We start from the raw sequence: 17,330 nt of genomic DNA, 5'->3' as shown, positions 1-17,330 counted from the left end.
ACATGTGAATTGCATTCCTTGCAAAATCCTCATCTATTGAATGATGCATGATAAATCCGAGTCTGTCAAACATCTCGCATCTAATTGCATTATCTTTGACCTTTGCAACCAAGTTCTTTAGCCATGCTCGTCTAACATGCCAAGAGCATAGATATACATCACACTAAAACACTTCTTTGCATCATGAATAATTTTACTTAGTATTTTCTTTTAGGGGATGTATTAAATTATTTACAAAAATTACAAGGGTTGAATGACAAATGAAAAGTACCTAATAGCTTTGATTTCAGCACCTGCATCATCCATCATGAATGCATATAGTTTCCAATCAATATTCTTCATGTGAACCCATTGGAGAAGAATGCACATCCAATATGTAATATCATGTGCACAAGACCTAGACATAATGACCCATGCCACAGCCACCCCCATATGCTTCGAGTCGAATGCAAGCATTGTATACAACTGAAACTATCATAAGGCATAGGGTATGATGTATCAATACTACATATTATTTTAAGTAAAAATATTTTTAATTGAACTCTACCAACGAATACACAACATACCTTCATGGCATTCGTACCAAATGTAGAATTCATGGCCAATATGTTGTGGTGGCCAAATTGAAGCATCCAATCAAGTTGCTCTGGTAATTGAATCCCTAGTATAAATGGGACTTCTCCATCTCCATCAACAGTGGCACTATACTCCCGATATGCAAACCACTTGTCAGTGTTTGCCGAAACCCATTGTTGCACTGAAAGAGTATCACTACTATGAAAGATGTACCTTAATGTCTTAATTTTGCAATCAATGTTTGCAATATCAACCATTTTAAGAAAATCATCCCTAGAATATTGACCCTCAAATATAGTCATCTTCTCATGCACCATTTGCTTATGTTTTTATGCACTACATCTGCTGGCATACCAAGCAATAGCAATGACTCCACCCATTGATGCAATTGCTTACTTATATATGGCGCAAAGAAGGACCTCGTTCCCAAAAATTCATTGTTCATTTGACCATGACAAGGCATGCCTTCCTTGTTAACATGTTGAAACTAGTGGTACCATATCAACACATGGTTTGGCTTATGAACCATGATTTGTGTGCTAAAATGACAAGTACAACCATATTGTGTATGTTTGCGACCAAGTCTAGTACCTTTCCCTGATTTGGGAACTAAGGAAGGATCAAAAGGTGTTGCATCTTTTCCCTGGTAGTCCTTTGGTCCATATGTGCACCAATACCTGTGGAAATCATAAAGAACTTCATATTGTTAATACTTATAGTTAAAAAATGATTACAAACACTCTTTCACTTCACAATTGCAAGTATAAAAAAATTTAATTAGCATATTACTCTTACATCATGTATTCCAAATAACTATTAATCATATTTTTTGTATCAGAACAAAGTGGGAGTTTTCTTGAATGACTTATGTGAAAGCGAGTTGGGTATGAGTCCCTTGAACTTTCTCCCTCAATAAAATCTTTCAATCTATCAACCTCAATCCAAGCTGAAAATAATGTTGAGGACATACTTCTTCCATGAAAGATCTATGTACGAAAATTTTCCACTACATGGGTGTTGAATTGCTTCGTCCATGATGCGAGACCAATCAACATCCATCTAGTAGACAATAAAAATGTTAGAATTTGGTTAGAAAATATCCACACATAGTTTAACACACTTAGTAGATATTGTAGACACATTTTGATAGCCTTCAAAGCATGCTATATTTATTTATTGCATTTGTGCCTATTGTCAAAATTATAAGTAAAAATCTCAAAGATATCAAATGCATATGTTTGAATAAATTAAACTTTAGTAACATCATAAAATTACTCTTCTTTCATTTGAATTAAAATTTTGACATGTGAATAATAATTAGACTTCTAGTTAATGCTTCTGGTTTTGATGCAAAAAATTTACACACAATTAAAACCAAAACCATTAACTTGCAGCTATCATGGAAAATAATCTGTTGAGGCTTCTTAAAATAGTGTAAGCACAACTACTTGAAGGGGTGGGCACAAGAAACTCGGGGTTAGGATTGATGGAGATCACATTTGAAACTTATTTAATTTTTGTATGTATTTTGTGAAACATACATTTGTTGAACCTAGTTTTAATGACCAAATTTTAGGTTTGGTAAATTCAAATTTGTTCTAAGCTTATGTGTAGCAATTGATTGGTTAAAACTAAAACATATATGTGTTATAATGTGCTCACATTATGGAAAATGTGCATGAGCTATAACATGTGCCTTAAGATATGCACACATCATGGAAAATGCATATGAACATAACATGTGTCTTATGATATGCACACATTACATTTTCAAGAATGAAAACATGTTTTGAAGAATTTTGAATATTTGACCACTTGTTGGTCCACGATTGTGCACACATACCCTTTAAATTTTTTACTTACAATAACTCTTGTTGAATGGTGCTATATTTTGGAGGAGTTATAATTTGAATCATTGGCTTGATTTCTTGACAACTAAGGAATAATAACTATTGAGTAGAAACTAGGTGTTATAATTTGATCTTATAAAATAAGGACTACAGAATGAGTTTGGGTTGACTTTGTAATGGATTTTCTACAACTTGAAGGTAGGGTATTAATGCCTTTATAGAGATTTTTTGTAGGTTGGTAGCTCAAGGATAGGGTTTTGAGGGTGTTGGTTGAAGATTATCTAATTTAATTATGTAATGTCAATGTTCCATAGGTTGAGGTTTATATTTTGAGTATTGTTATAAGTGTTGTAATCTATTAGAGATCAATTTTGTAAATAAATATATTGTCCAAATTTTTTCATAAATAATGATATAATCTTATGATTTTTGCAAAAGCTAGTTTCATTATCTAATTTCAAATTGTGTAATGTCAGTGTTCCATAAGAGGGTTTATATTTTGCGTATTGTTGTGAGTGTTGTAATCTATTAGTTTTTAAGTGAAAATATTACCCAAAACTCTCTATAAATAATGATGTAATCTTGTGATCTAGTTGAAATGAAAATTGACATTTTATATTCTATAATTTGTATTCACAATTTATATTCCAAAATGAACATATTTGAACATTATTATAAACATTTTATTTTTAATATTTTGAATCCGTAAATTAAAATGTTCAAAAAGATTTCATAAAACATATAAAAAATTAATAAATAAGAATATCTAGATTAATACAAAACCATGATATAAAGATCTTATTTCAATGCGCACATTTTATGTAGAGATAGATCTCCTTAAAAGAATATTCAAATTTGACATTATTAGATTATTAGAGATGTGATTAAAAGTTGATCAATGAGAAACCATGCCACTGAGTTGGCTTCCTAGCCTTGATTTCATCAACTGATATTAGGTTGATAAGGGATTGGGTTGTGGGCGTGTGAGAGTGAGTGTGATAACATTAAAAACCATGAGTTGAACTTGTAAAACAAAGCTGCATTACGGAAACCAGACAAAAATGTTTTTTTGGTTGGGATCTCGTTTAAGTTAAAAGCGTGTATGTGAACATGTAATTATTGTGAGATAAGTGTGAAGTGAACATGTATAGAATTCCTCTGTTTGATGGAGACAAAAGCATGATGCACTCTTTGCATAATAATGAATTCTGTATGTGATTCCATGCATTCTAATGAACCAATTGCTATATGATTCTGATTGTCTTCTTCTCTTTACAGACTTTGACATGGGTGTCAATTGAGAGGAAGAAAAAGATGAGTACTCCCTTAATACTCACTCGACTATAAATGATTACCCTTGAAATACAAATAAGGCTTAACTCAAAAAAACAGAAATAGTCTGCAATTCAGTAGTCAATTTTCATTCCATTTACTAGCTTTCCTTAGACACAAAATTAATGGCAATTTGCAATTTAATAATCTGATTGATTAGCTTGCCCGCCATTCTCTTCTTATGAGCATAATTACACAACACTAATGGATCTGCAAACATATCAGCAAGCCAAGAACACTCTGAACTACATTTTATTGCTAAAAATGACAGATCATTATAGTTCAGCTTTAGGTGCTAGTGGTGACATAGATGGTGCTCTTCAAGAGCCAATAGTGCCCCTACTCAATTATTTAAGAGTTTCCAATTTTTCTGAAGGGTATGCCAATCTGTGGGGAGAACAACAAATGTTTCAGAAGATGGTTACTCTGTTACAATCAGAATAGATAGGTCATATGGTAAGACAACATTAGTAATGCAATTCTTTCCTCTTTTGGGAGTTGGCAACTTTAATTAAAATTGAATGGAATGCAATGGAATGATGGGGATTGCAGGTAGTGGGTTCAAATCAAAAGAGGCTTACATGTATGGCTTCTTCAATGTTGTTAAACTCCAATGGGGGTGTATACTGTAGGGATCATCACTTCATTCTATGTATGTATTATAAAATCCATACATGCAATAAGGGTTAAACTGGACTATTTAGTGTTATTAGAGATAGGTTTGTAGGACCCCTTACACAAGGCAAGATGGAAGAATATGTGACATAAGAAAGAGGGAAGAATGTGACAAAAAAGCGTAGTAAATTATAAGAAGAAAGAAATGACTCGGTGTCACATTGGTATGTAGATAAAAACAAAAATATTTAAAGAGCGGGATTGGTAAATTAAAGAACAATTTGAATGTCGTTTCAATTGGAAGTACATGAATAGACTAAGAGAAAGAAGAAGGTATAGATGAGTTGGGCAAGAAAACCAGTGTATCGCAGCACTAATGGATAAATCAGATTTCAACCATAAATAGAGGAGAATTGCATGAAATGTTGAGAATGATTTGAAATTCAAAATGTTTCGAGGGCTTATTCTGTGAACAGAGAATTAGTCTCTGCCCTCATCAACTCAATAAAAAATACCATTTTCAGCTCACAGCGTTCCTCTTTTAGCTCACAGCGTTCCTCTTTTAGTGCTGCCTCTTTTATGATTGTAATTCGATCAAGAGGCAATGAATTCACTGCAAGCTATATGATCACATATAATGTGATACTTCCATCATGAACAATTTTGAGTCAATGGTAGCTTGGGAAGGTATATTAATTATAAATAAATAAATCAGCCAAATTTACAAGATGTTGTGGAACAGAGGAGAGCTCTAGTTAAATAAATTGTCACGCTAAATTACAGGTTGAATAGTAATTGCTTTGTTTTATTCAGTGTTCCACGACCGTTGGGGACGGGGAGACGGGGGGACGTGGGGACGGGCTTCGGGGACGGGGGGACAAAGGGAAAATGTTTGGGGGACGGGGTTCGGGGACGGGGGGACTTGGGCCTAGGGGGGGAACGCGTTTCCATGGAACACTGGTTTTATTTCAATAGTTTGATAGGTAGTTCATGCCTTTTGAACAGGCATTGCAGATTCGGAACATGAAATGAGTCTGCCAATAGAGAATAAACATTAATGAAGATTAATGATGGACAAGAAGAAGGGCTAAAACAGAGGCAGTACAAATTATAAATTTATTTGTTTTGTGTTATGAATAATAATTTTAAACGTGGACATTAAGTTTGCCTAATGAGTTCTCATAGATTAGTGCACAGTTAATTATATTAACAGTTTGTATGTTTTTATAGTTGTTGGAAGATCCCAGATTACCACATTATCGAAATCATTATGGACCAATGAAAAAAACAACTTACATATTAACTCCATGGAGGAAGGCTTTGTCTCAGGTATTTATCAACAAAGAGATCGTACATAGCCCCCTGAAAAATGGCAAGCATATATAGGAGAAATAGCCTCTACCTTTCTTTTGCTAGTTTAAACTGAAAGCATAATGAAAGAATCAATAATAATGCAACAAACAATTTATAAAATTGAAAACATGGGCAGTTTTTAAATTGTCAAAAGAATTACACACCTTTTACAATGAGACTCTAGCTGATATACGGAAGAATTGAACTGCCGGCACAGACAGAGGAAAGGGTTTTTATCAACAGTGCCCCAAATTGTTTGCAAAATTTGGATACAACGCGGGAATAGGAGCTAATTAAAAGCTTCCAACGGTGGTTGATAATTAAAACTTACAAATGGTAGCTGGAAAAAAAAACGGGAACAAAAACAAGGGTGGTAACGGAGAACGAAAAGGAGGAAGTACGAGGGCAAAGGAAGGTGCGTTGGGTGGACCCCACGCCACAACACACTAAGCAGTCAAAGTGGTAACGGAGAACGAAAAGGAGGAAGTACGAGGGCAAAGGAAGGTGCGTTGGGTGGACCCCACGCCACAACACACTAAGCAGTCAAAGCTTAGTGTGTGTCGTTAAAGCTGTACCCAAAGGAATGTGTTCTCATGGACTGCTATGACCGGGGGCTATGCAAAAAAATGGATTTGTTGGAAAGGCGTTAGAGACTTTCAAGGAAATGCAATTGGTAGGATTAAGCCAAATTCCACAATTTGGTAGGGAGTTCGTTAAAGCTGTACCCAAAGGAATGTGTTCTCATGGACTGCTATGACCGGGGGCTATGCAAAAAAATGGATTTGTTGGAAAGGCGTTAGAGACTTTCAAGGAAATGCAATTGGTAGGATTAAGCCAAATTCCACAATTTGGTAGGGAGTATACTCCCTACCTGTACCAAAATGGGAGCTTTGAAACAGGGTATGGACATCCATCAAAATAAAATGGAAGGAGGGGGCTTCTATCAGATATTATAGTTGGAAATGCTCTAGAATACATGTATGCAAAATGTGCAAGCATCGACAAGGCACGCCAACTGTTTGACAAAATGCCTGAAAGAAATGTGATCTCGTGGAATGCCATGATCGCACGATATGTACATAATGGATTCACTGAAAAGTCTCAAAAAACTTTCAAGAAATTGCAATTGGTGGGTGTAAAGCCAAATTCCACAACGTTTGTTGGCATCCTCCCTGCCTGTACCAAAATTGGAGCTATGGAACAGGGGGTATGGACATCTATTAAACCATAATTGGAGGTGGATTTTTTAAGATAGATCTGCAACTAATGGAAAAACATCATGTCATGTCCATCCTAAGAGTATCACTTTATCTTGCAAATCTTAGAAAATCTCAATGTAATAGTTATATGTCTGCACTATGGAAGGAGCTTGGAATTCCATTCGATAGTTAATAGATACTGATAAGTATCCTTAAATATGAGTGTCCATTATGAGTCTCCTTAAATAATGAAGGTCGATAAAGGAACTTTCCTATGACAGTGAGTTCAAAAGGAAAAACTTTGTCAAAAACCTCTTGAAGATAGTTTTCAAAAGCATAGTACAAGCATTAGCATGTTCATGGATTTCTGTCAAGTTTTCTATGGTTTCATGAAAATATTTTTAAGGATCTATCATACATTACCAAGGTCTATACATTTGCAAAGTCTGTATATTCATTTTGCTCCATTTGAGTCTCTTAGAGAAGGGGTTTCTACCATAAACCTCGTCTCTTGTTATGAGTTGCTAATATATGCTTGCTTGGTTAGTGAATGGGGGGACTGTTGGAGCAAAGTTTTATCAAAACCCTTAGCAAACGGTTGACGTTGATTAAGCTTGAAATTGTAGTGTGAGGCTTGTAGACCTATCATCAATCCTGAAGTCTAAAAATAGACATAGCATATGACTCAGTGGTCATTGTTAATGGTACATGACAATGCTAAAGATGTGACAAACATATGTCAAAGATGTGTGATAGTCCCACGAAGAGATTCGAGAAGACAAAGTAGCCCTAAATGTCAATATATTGAAGTAAACACTGGCTGCATTAATAGCAAACAATGGAAAGAAGGTATGGAGACAATCATGAGTAATGTAAGCATAGCCATAGTATGCTAGAAATAACCATAGATAGAGGGCGTAGAGATGTGGTAGAGTATAGGTTGAATGTATAACCAACTCACCATGGGATGGAGTGTTACAATGCAAAGATAAGAGAGTGGTTCCTTATGACACTGACTATTTGTTGTCATTAAGTCTTGGGTACAATAGCTAAACATTAGATTAACATGAGATAGAAGCACCCTAGAGTAGGGTATAACAAGGTACAAATAGAAAAGAAAATGACAATGCTAGAAGTATTTCCTGAGTAGGGTAGAACAAGGTACAAATAGAAAAGAAAATGACAATGCTAGAAGTATTTCCTAGACTTGTGAGAGCGAAAGATAATAGTGTATTATCAAGGAGACCTACCACAAACATGGCAGGGTTCATACACACTAACGACAACTCTTATAGAGTATCGATTGAGTTGACAGTTGACAGATAGGAGTCATCAACAACGTAAAGAATGACAATGAGACATGTAGCAAGCAAGGCAAGTCATGAATCATCCAATGTACAAAGTTTCAAGACCATAGATGAGGATTTCATGAGCATAGTTATCGCACTGCAAGGAGATTGGTATTAGTGCCAAGATGGGTAAAATGACAAACATATAGACAAGAGAAGATAACAATGTTGCATGACTGTTAAGGCTACAAGAAGGCTATGCACAAGACTTCTTAAGTGATAGGTCAAGGCAGAGTTAAATAAATGGCAGTCAATTGAAAGCAAGTTAGAATAAACATAAAGTTTGAGAAAGCAAGACAGAATAAACATAATTTTGAGAGACAAAAAAGTGATACTAAGAAAAATTCCTTCAATAAGAACCAATCACAAAGGATAACAGTATTCTTTGTTGTCTAATGTAAAAGCCTTGTCAAAATCTTCATTAAAACCTTAGTGTAGTTCATAATGTGTCATGAAGGTTTTCAACATGAAAGTATTCAAACCTAAGAGAAGGAATAAAAGCACATGCCAAACGTGAACTATGTGAATGACAAAGATGCATAAAATTCAGTTATATTTATATCGAGACAAAAGGAAAGTAATTAAAGGGATGACAAAAAATAAATACAAGGAAAAGGCTACAAGGGTATTGCCAAATAAGCTCGTAGATCAAATGTGACAGCAATATAGACATTTCATGTATTTGTGAGAAGTATGCATGGTCCAATGACAATAATATGAGAGAAAGATAAGTTAGACAATCCTAAGCAAGTTAGGAGAAAATTATGAAGAGAGAGAAAACTAGAAGTATAAAGCATGGAAGTGCTAGGAATAGCATAAGGAACACTATTAGAAGACCTATCTTTGGACAAACATAGATGGACATCAAAGGATAGAGCACAATGAGACCCCATGAAAAGTTAGAAGGTGATCAGGTGCATTGTTAAATTAGGGGCATATAAACTATAAAGAATGCAATCATGAAAGCAACAAGATATCAATCAATGTGAAACAAATTTTCTTATCCATTTTGAAGAGCTTATATTGTCATTGGAGCTATGATGAGGTTTATATCTATTATAACAATAAAAAGGTTGATAGTGGACAAAGTTGAGATGACATTCAAAGAGAGTTGAGATGACATTTAAAAAAACTTTGAGGACTTATAATTGCCTTCAAACATTGTAAAAACATTTTATATTACAAAGCAGTTTGTATAGCTTGCTAGTTTAAATTATAAGTTGCAACCCATTCATAATCATATCGTATGTATTTAAAATTTGTACCAACAAAATATATAGACAATAAAAACACAATTATCATTTAATCCAAAGATTCATTTCTATGCTTCTTAGGAAAACTCTAGATTCAAACTCTCCCTCAAATTCCATGTTTCTTGCATCTTTCTATAGTTCTTAGCAAACAACTGAATACATGGTTACATGACATGTACATTCATTTGTGCATTACAACACATAAATTATTAATAATGAGATAACAAACCATTAAATATGTCTAAAGGGTTAAAAAGTATCACATCTATAAACTATATTCATATTGGTGAATGTTATCTTTTATCCCCATAGACATTCTGCTTATGGAACAAAGCAAACATGTTTACTACCACTCTAAATTCAAACCCTCAAAAACCTGCGGCTTTCTTATCACTGTTTCTATTAAGTTGGTTGCGAGCGCCGAAAAACATGGAGGCAGGGAGGACGCATGGGATATAACTTGCTGAACCTGCAAATTCCTCTAATGCATGAAACGTATCTTTTGTTATCTTTGTTTGTCTTATTAGAATCTATTAAATGATAATTTTTTAATTAAAAAATTTCAATTGTTGAAAATCTAAATTTGTTCCACTTGACAAAATTGTTCCAGATCAAAGTCATATTAACCTTGCAAATTCTTTTTCTTTTTTAATGAGTGAAATACTTAAAAATATATATATATAAGCACAATAAATAATATGCATCTATGGAATATAGAAATACCGATGCAAGTGCTAGTCACTTAATCTAAAACAATCATTACTTCTTTTTTTAATATTTATTTGTACTTTATTTCCTTTTGACAGTGTCAAAGACATTATTGTAATTAGGGAGAAAGGGAGAGAAGTAATTTTTTATATTTATTTGTGGTTTATTTCCCTTCATGACAACCTAAAAAAACATTACTGTAATTAAGGAGAAGGAGAGAAACCATTTAACATGCAATGCCTGAGAAAGTTGTTTCATATTTATTATTAATTACTATTCTTCATTTGGTTGGCACCAGCACCACTTCAAATTTGGAAGTAAGCATAGCGAATACTTCCATAAAAAGGCCAACCTAAAAAACATTACTGTAATTAAGGAGAAGGAGAGAAACCATTTAACATGCAATGCCTAAGAAAGTTGTTTCATATTTATTATTAATTACTATTCTTCATTTGGTTGGCACCAGCACCACTTCAAATTTGGAAGTAAGCATAGCTAATACTTTCATAAAAAGGCCAATCAAATTGAGAATGTTGCAATAATACACATGAAACCCTAAAGCTTAAATAAAAATACATAATAAAAGCTGCAACAATACACATAAAACCCTAAAGCCTTAATAAAAATACATGCCTAAAACTTGTTCAGAAGATCCCCTGCTGTCTTTAAGTACTTGCCATACTTGTCCTCTTCATTCTCAGAGGCCGAATGTGATGAACTGTGAGACGTCGACTTGTTCAGAAAATCCCCTGCTGTCTTGAGGTACTTGCCATAGTTGTCCTCTTCATTCTCAGAGGCCGAATGTGATGAACTGTGAGGCGTCGAATTGTGCGATGCAGTGTGAGGCGTCGAATTGTGCGATGCAGTGTGAGGCGTCGAATTGTGTGACGCTGAGTGAGGCGGCGAACCGTGGACAGCAGAGCCCCCGCTACTGGTACGGTTCCCCTCGCTGTATTTGTTCAAATAATCCTCCGCCTTCTGCATATATTTTCCGTGTTTATTCTCATCCAGCTTCCCGTAATGCTTGGCGGCCGCCAAAACATCGGAGGCGGCGGCGGCGACCTTCGCTTTGTCGAACTGATGATCTCCGCCGGACTCAGACTCTGCTTTGTGAAGCTTTGATACGGCGGCGTCAAGAATGATTTTGGCGCTGGACAGAGCTTCTGAAGCCGACGGGGGTTTCCTGCCGTGCCCTAACGACGATGCTGACGTCACCGTTGCCGTTTCCGTTTCCGTTTCCGTTTTCTTTTCCGGAGAAGAAGAATCGGGGATGTATGAGGCCGCTGTGTGCAGGAATTGTGAAAACCCTCGATCTTGGGAATCCATTGAAACAGAGAGAATGAAATTTCTCAGATCTGAAGTAAAGAAAGAAATTTCTCAGATCTGAAGTGTAGAGGAATAGTTGAAAAGATCAAGTGAATGGTATATATTGAAAGCGGAAAACGCGTATGAAAAGCATCGTACATTTGAGATAAGGGGTAATTGTCAAAGCGCGTATGAAAAATTGCCGTGTGCTTTTGTGGGCCTATCTAGAATGGATAATATGAAAGAGCTTTTATATTGATTTTAATGGTTTTATTAATATTGGAACCTATTTACAGGTGAAACGTCTATTCAGACAATTAAATCACATAACTTTTGTCTTATGAATTGTGCTTTTGTTAGTTGGGTAGTCATTACTCATACTTGCTTTAGTTAGTTGGATAGTCATGACTCATGAGTATGACTATTTGGAGTTGTAACCTTGAGCTTCTATATTAATTTTAGTGATTTTATTAATGTCATTCAATGGTATAGCATTTTTTCTTAAATTTTGCAGTTTATGAAAAAATTGTGTTAGTTTTAAATTTTATTAATATAATGTTTTTTTTTAATATAGTATAGCTAAATTTGAGAAATATTTACATCGAAGGCGTTTCTTATTTGAGATGAATAACCTCAATTTTCCTATCTACGGTTTGTATCATCTTTTATGTAATGCAAGACCATTGCAATGATCTGAGTCCCACTTTTTCATCCAGCTGATAAAGAATAAAGACTAGCAATTGCACCTTGGTGTGCAATGGGTAGGTCAAATAGATGTGGTCAATTAGAAAAAAAAAATTGGTGTATATTTTGTATATATTTGTGCAATATATGATATAAATAGGGAGAAAGAGAGAGATAGAGGGGTAAGAAGATAGAGTTAAGAGACGAAAGTAGAGAGATGATAGAGGATAATTAGAGAAGTATATAAAGATGGAGCAATATGGAGAGAGATGTAGGGAGAGGTAAGAATATATAGATAGGGGAGAAAGATAGAGAGGAATATAAAGATAAAAATAGAGATGGAGATTTAGAAGCAAAGGATGAGGGGGATGGAGAGATAAATAGAAAGATGAGAAAAATGATAGAGGTATTTATTTAGTGAACTCATTTTTCTCATATTGTATGACTCCTCATAAGGAGCAACTATCTTCCTACCATGGATATGATGGAGGAGAAATGTATTATTACTTACAATCACACAAACCCATTGAAGAGACGAATGGCAATAATGTTCAACAAATTGCCATATTTCAAATCATAAGTGATAATAATTTTCACAAGTAAAATAATTGTCATATGGAGATCAATCATTTATCTCCAATATCAAATCATTGACATTAAAATATGATCAATGTCCAATAGATTATTAGATTGGAGGCAATTCTATAGAAGGCAATTATTTCAAACACTTCATACATCGTGATAAAATATGACAACAATTTATTTTTTAATACTAGATAATACATGATTGGTAAGTTTTGAAAGATAATCACTATGAAATGAACTACATAAAGAGAATAATAGTTGACTGAATATATGTATTGTTTTCAACATCTTGAATGAGGAATGTATACATGAAATTTATATATTAAAGAAATAAATTATTTTAAAATTGTAGCATTCAAGTGAAAATGAAAATCAAGTCTTAGAGACATTACTCACATAATTTTGTAGATATTGATCTTCATTTTTAAAAAATTGGAGGTCTAGAAGATAGTGACTCATAAATGAATCACATAAAGATAATAAGATTAAAATGTATTTATTTATTTATTTGACATAGGTGAAATTTATAAACTATAGAAATTTGCAAATGAGCAATAATAAAATAGTGGAATGCATCGAAGGAAATTAAATTGTGTATCAATTGAACCTGTTAAATTTTATTAGATGCATAATTGATTATTTTTCTATTATTTATCTAACAATTAAGATAAATAGTTTAAATGTTAATAATGCATATGTTGATGGTGAGATAAATAATTAAGTGTTGCTAAGAACTATCATTCTTAGATATTAGAGGTGAACAAGATTATAAAGGTTCAAGATACAAAGTTAGAGATCATGAAGCAAGTTCAAAATTCACCCAGCTATGTTTGTAGGTCATTCGCCCAACTGTTGTTGCACTGCAAACTTTACAAATCGACGGTTTACAGCGTTGTAGAAACGTGCAAGATGATTCAAAACACGTTGGTCTTTGATTTCTTGTTCATCGCCTCCAATGTTTTCTTCTCATGCAAGCTTTGCTTTAATTGATTAAGTGTCCAAATAAATGGTCACATCTATACAGCCTCTACAGTTGTTATATTATTTTCATCAATTTGTTTTTCGTTACTCTTAAAAACAACAGTGTCATTGGCATAGAGCGCTGACATTTATTTCTTTTTATATTTTTTTTCCTTCTCTAAAGGAGTCATGAGACTCTTTTGAATTTAATTTTTAAGTAAATAAATTAACAGTTTCTTTAATTAAAGTTAACAACATTTTAATGAATCTATGTAACTTCTTAAAATCTTTTTATTTTATCAATGATATTTTATTAACATTTTTACTTTTATTTTTATTATAGATTATAATTAAGATACATAATTTATATGCATATTTGTTTATGCGATAATCTTTTTTATAATGAATTTAAATTTTTTAAATATATGTATATAAATCATTTTTTTACATGCAATCTTTAAATATTTTATTTTCTTCATTGCAATTTTAATTTTTAGTATTTGTACCATAAGTGAACCATGGACACTCAAGCACTACAGTGCTCAATTACTCTAACAACACTAGTTAGAGATCAATGTTCTGCAAAATAGATTGTTAGAAATACAACAAATATACATATATATAACTAATTTAATTTGCAATTAAACTTAAATTACTTAATTAACACTAATCTCTATTCTTATTTAAGAAAAAGGATACGAATGTAGTACTGGGACATGTCCTTAGGCGGCTGTGAAGTTCGCCTTCTTGGAACCCATCTTGGTTCCAAGCTATCAAGGAAATCGAAGGTTAATTTGATTCCTATCTTGGATGTAATTTCTTATGGCCTGGGTCAAGTAGATACACCTAGGAGAAGATTGTTGCAACACAACACACCACATGTCAATAGGGATGAGCCCTTTCCAAGCCTTGTACGGCTATGAGGCCACAAGCTTCAGAGAGCTAATAACCCAAGAAAGAAAAGTACTAAGAGCACAAGATTTTGTTCAGCAGAGTAAGGATATCATGAAGACCTTGAAAGAGAATTTACAACAAGCCCAAAATCAACAAAAGATCTATGCAGACAGGAAGCGTGCAAAAAGGACATTTGAGGCCGGAGATCTGGTGTTTTTAAGGCTTCAACCATATAAGCAATCTTCCCTCAAGAAGAATGGGGCTGAAAAATTGAAACCTCGATTCTATGGACCCTATAACGTAATTCAAAGGATTGGGGAAGTAGTTTATGCAATAGAACTTCCCAAAGACACTAAAATACATAATGTGTTCCATGTCTCCCGACTCAAAAAGGTTCTCGGGCAACACTTGGCTCCATGCAGTGCACTACCTCCCCTAGATGATGAAGGGAAACTCACCTTGTACCCTAAGATCGCTCTAGATACACGGAAAAGAGAGCTTAGGAATTGAACGATTACCGAATACCTGATTAAATGGAAGAATCTCCCAAATGAGGATGCTACTTGGGAAAAAGAGGAAGATCTAAAGATGCTTGAGGACAAGCAAAATTGAGATGAAGGGACTGTGATAACCCCTACGGTATCACCTGATGTAAAATTATTAAATAATATTAATATATGGATATTATAAATAAATGATTAAAATGTTAATGTATTTAATATATAAAATAATAAAGGAAAACTATTAATAAATGATTAAACTAGTAATACATTTAATATATAATAATAAAGAAAAGTATTTCTTAATATTGAATATATTTAAAATGTCAATATTTAGTAATAAGGAAACTATTACTAATGAACAATGTTGAATAAATTACGAACTATACCAAACACCAAAGGAGGCCCCACCCCACGATTACCATTGCATCCCTTCATGCGGAAGGGAACCCGTGGAGGGATACAACCCTTCACGGGGTATAAGGGAGGACACAACAACATGTAGAAGGGAGGGGAAAAAAAGGCAGCATAAGGGATAAAGAGGACTGCGACATAGACAGAAAGAGGTCTGGAAACTACTGCTGCAGGATTAAGAACATGTAAGTAATGAATGAATATTTATATATATATGTTAATGAATATAATTAATAAATATTTTAATATATATGTTAATGAATGAATATTTTAATATATATGTTAATGAATGTAATTAATGCATATTTAATATATATGTTAATGAATATAAGTAATGAATATTTTAATATATATTAATGAATGGTTTTTAGATGTTAAGGAATATGTGTAAACATATGTTAATGAATATGTGAGAATATATGTTAATGAATACATATTAATGAATAGTTAGGAATATATGTTAATAAATAAATGTGAATATATGATAATGGATGTTTCTTGAATATACGTTATGGAATACATGTTAAGTTAGGAACATGTAAATGTAGATTATGGAATGGAAAATAATAATAAATTGTAAAATGTAATCTAAATGTGATTGTATGATGGAGGCTATAGGGAGGAAACTCCCTTAGCCTAATGGAGGGATTATGATAATCTTTGGTAGGCAATATATACTGAATATCTATATGCATATATGTTATGGCTTGGTTGACAAAGTTCATCCAAGAAGAGACGGAACTGGTCGGTCCTCTCTAGTAGACTTGGATGATGAGATGCATCATCCAAGGCAAGGAATGGATCATATATGATGGTCTTCCTTGGTATGGCTTGGGTGTAAGAAATTATATCCAAGATAGGAATCGAATTAACTTTCGATTTCTTGGATGGCTTGGGTATAAGAAATTACATCCAAGACAGGAATCAAATTAACCTTCGATTTCCTGGATGGCTTGGGTGTAAGAAATTACATCCAAGACAAGAATCGAATTAACCTTCGACTTCCTGGATGGCTTGGGTGTAAGAAATTACATCCAAGACAGGAATCGAATTAACCTTCGATTTCTTGGATGACTTGGAACCAAGATGGGTTCCAAGAAGGCGAGCTTCACAGCTGCCTAAGGACATGTCCCAGTACTGCATTTGTATCATTTTTCTTAAATAAGAATAGAGATAGGGACATTACAGTATATATATATATATATATATATATATATATATATATATATATATATATATATATATATATATATATATATATATATATATATATATATATATATATATATATATATATATATATATGCTTGGTCATTTAATTATATATTTAACTTAAAGGATTTATGAATATTGAAGTTTTTTAAAACTTACTTGTATAATAATTTTTAGTGTTAAAGTAGAGAACTAAATATATATTAACTTGGAAATTTATTTTATTTATTTAATTATTTTATGAATTTACAAGTAACAATTAAAATTTACTAGGATTCAATTTATTAATAATTATTTATATTTTAAAAATTATAGTTATTATAGATTAATTATATTTTAAATTTTAATATTATTTTATATAAAAAAATCAAAAAATAATCAATATGAAAAGTGTTTTTAAATTTGATTATAATAATTTAAATATTAAAATAGAAAACCAAAATTATATACATTACAATCATTGAAGTTTGAAATTTATTTTAATTATTTATCTTTTTTATGAAACTATAAAATAATAATTATGAGTTAATAAAATTAATTT

General features: G+C 32.9%; 1 protein-coding gene across 1 annotated transcript; it reads right to left on the bottom strand.

Annotated features, from left to right (window-relative positions):
• Positions 1-10,737: 10,737 nt before the first annotated feature.
• On the bottom strand, positions 10,738-11,651 carry LOC131049993 (nodulin-related protein 2). The gene has a single exon (XM_057984114.2). It carries the CDS (start codon positions 11,559-11,561, stop codon positions 10,869-10,871), a length of 693 nt encoding a protein of 230 aa, XP_057840097.2. The 5' UTR covers positions 11,562-11,651; the 3' UTR covers positions 10,738-10,868.
• Between the last annotated feature and the right edge of the window lie 5,679 nt (positions 11,652-17,330).

The sequence above is a fragment of the Cryptomeria japonica genome, chromosome 9, assembly GCF_030272615.1.
Source record: "Cryptomeria japonica chromosome 9, Sugi_1.0, whole genome shotgun sequence".
Taxonomy (NCBI): Eukaryota; Viridiplantae; Streptophyta; class Pinopsida; order Cupressales; family Cupressaceae; genus Cryptomeria; species Cryptomeria japonica.
Note: the sequence above shows the minus strand (reverse complement) of the source record. Positions and strands in the feature narration are given on the sequence as shown.

What these genes read in the sequence shown, in the direction of transcription:
- LOC131049993 (XM_057984114.2), bottom strand. Translation starts at nt 11,561, where the DNA reads ATGGATTCCCAAGATCGAGGGTTTTCACAATTCCTGCACACAGCGGCC.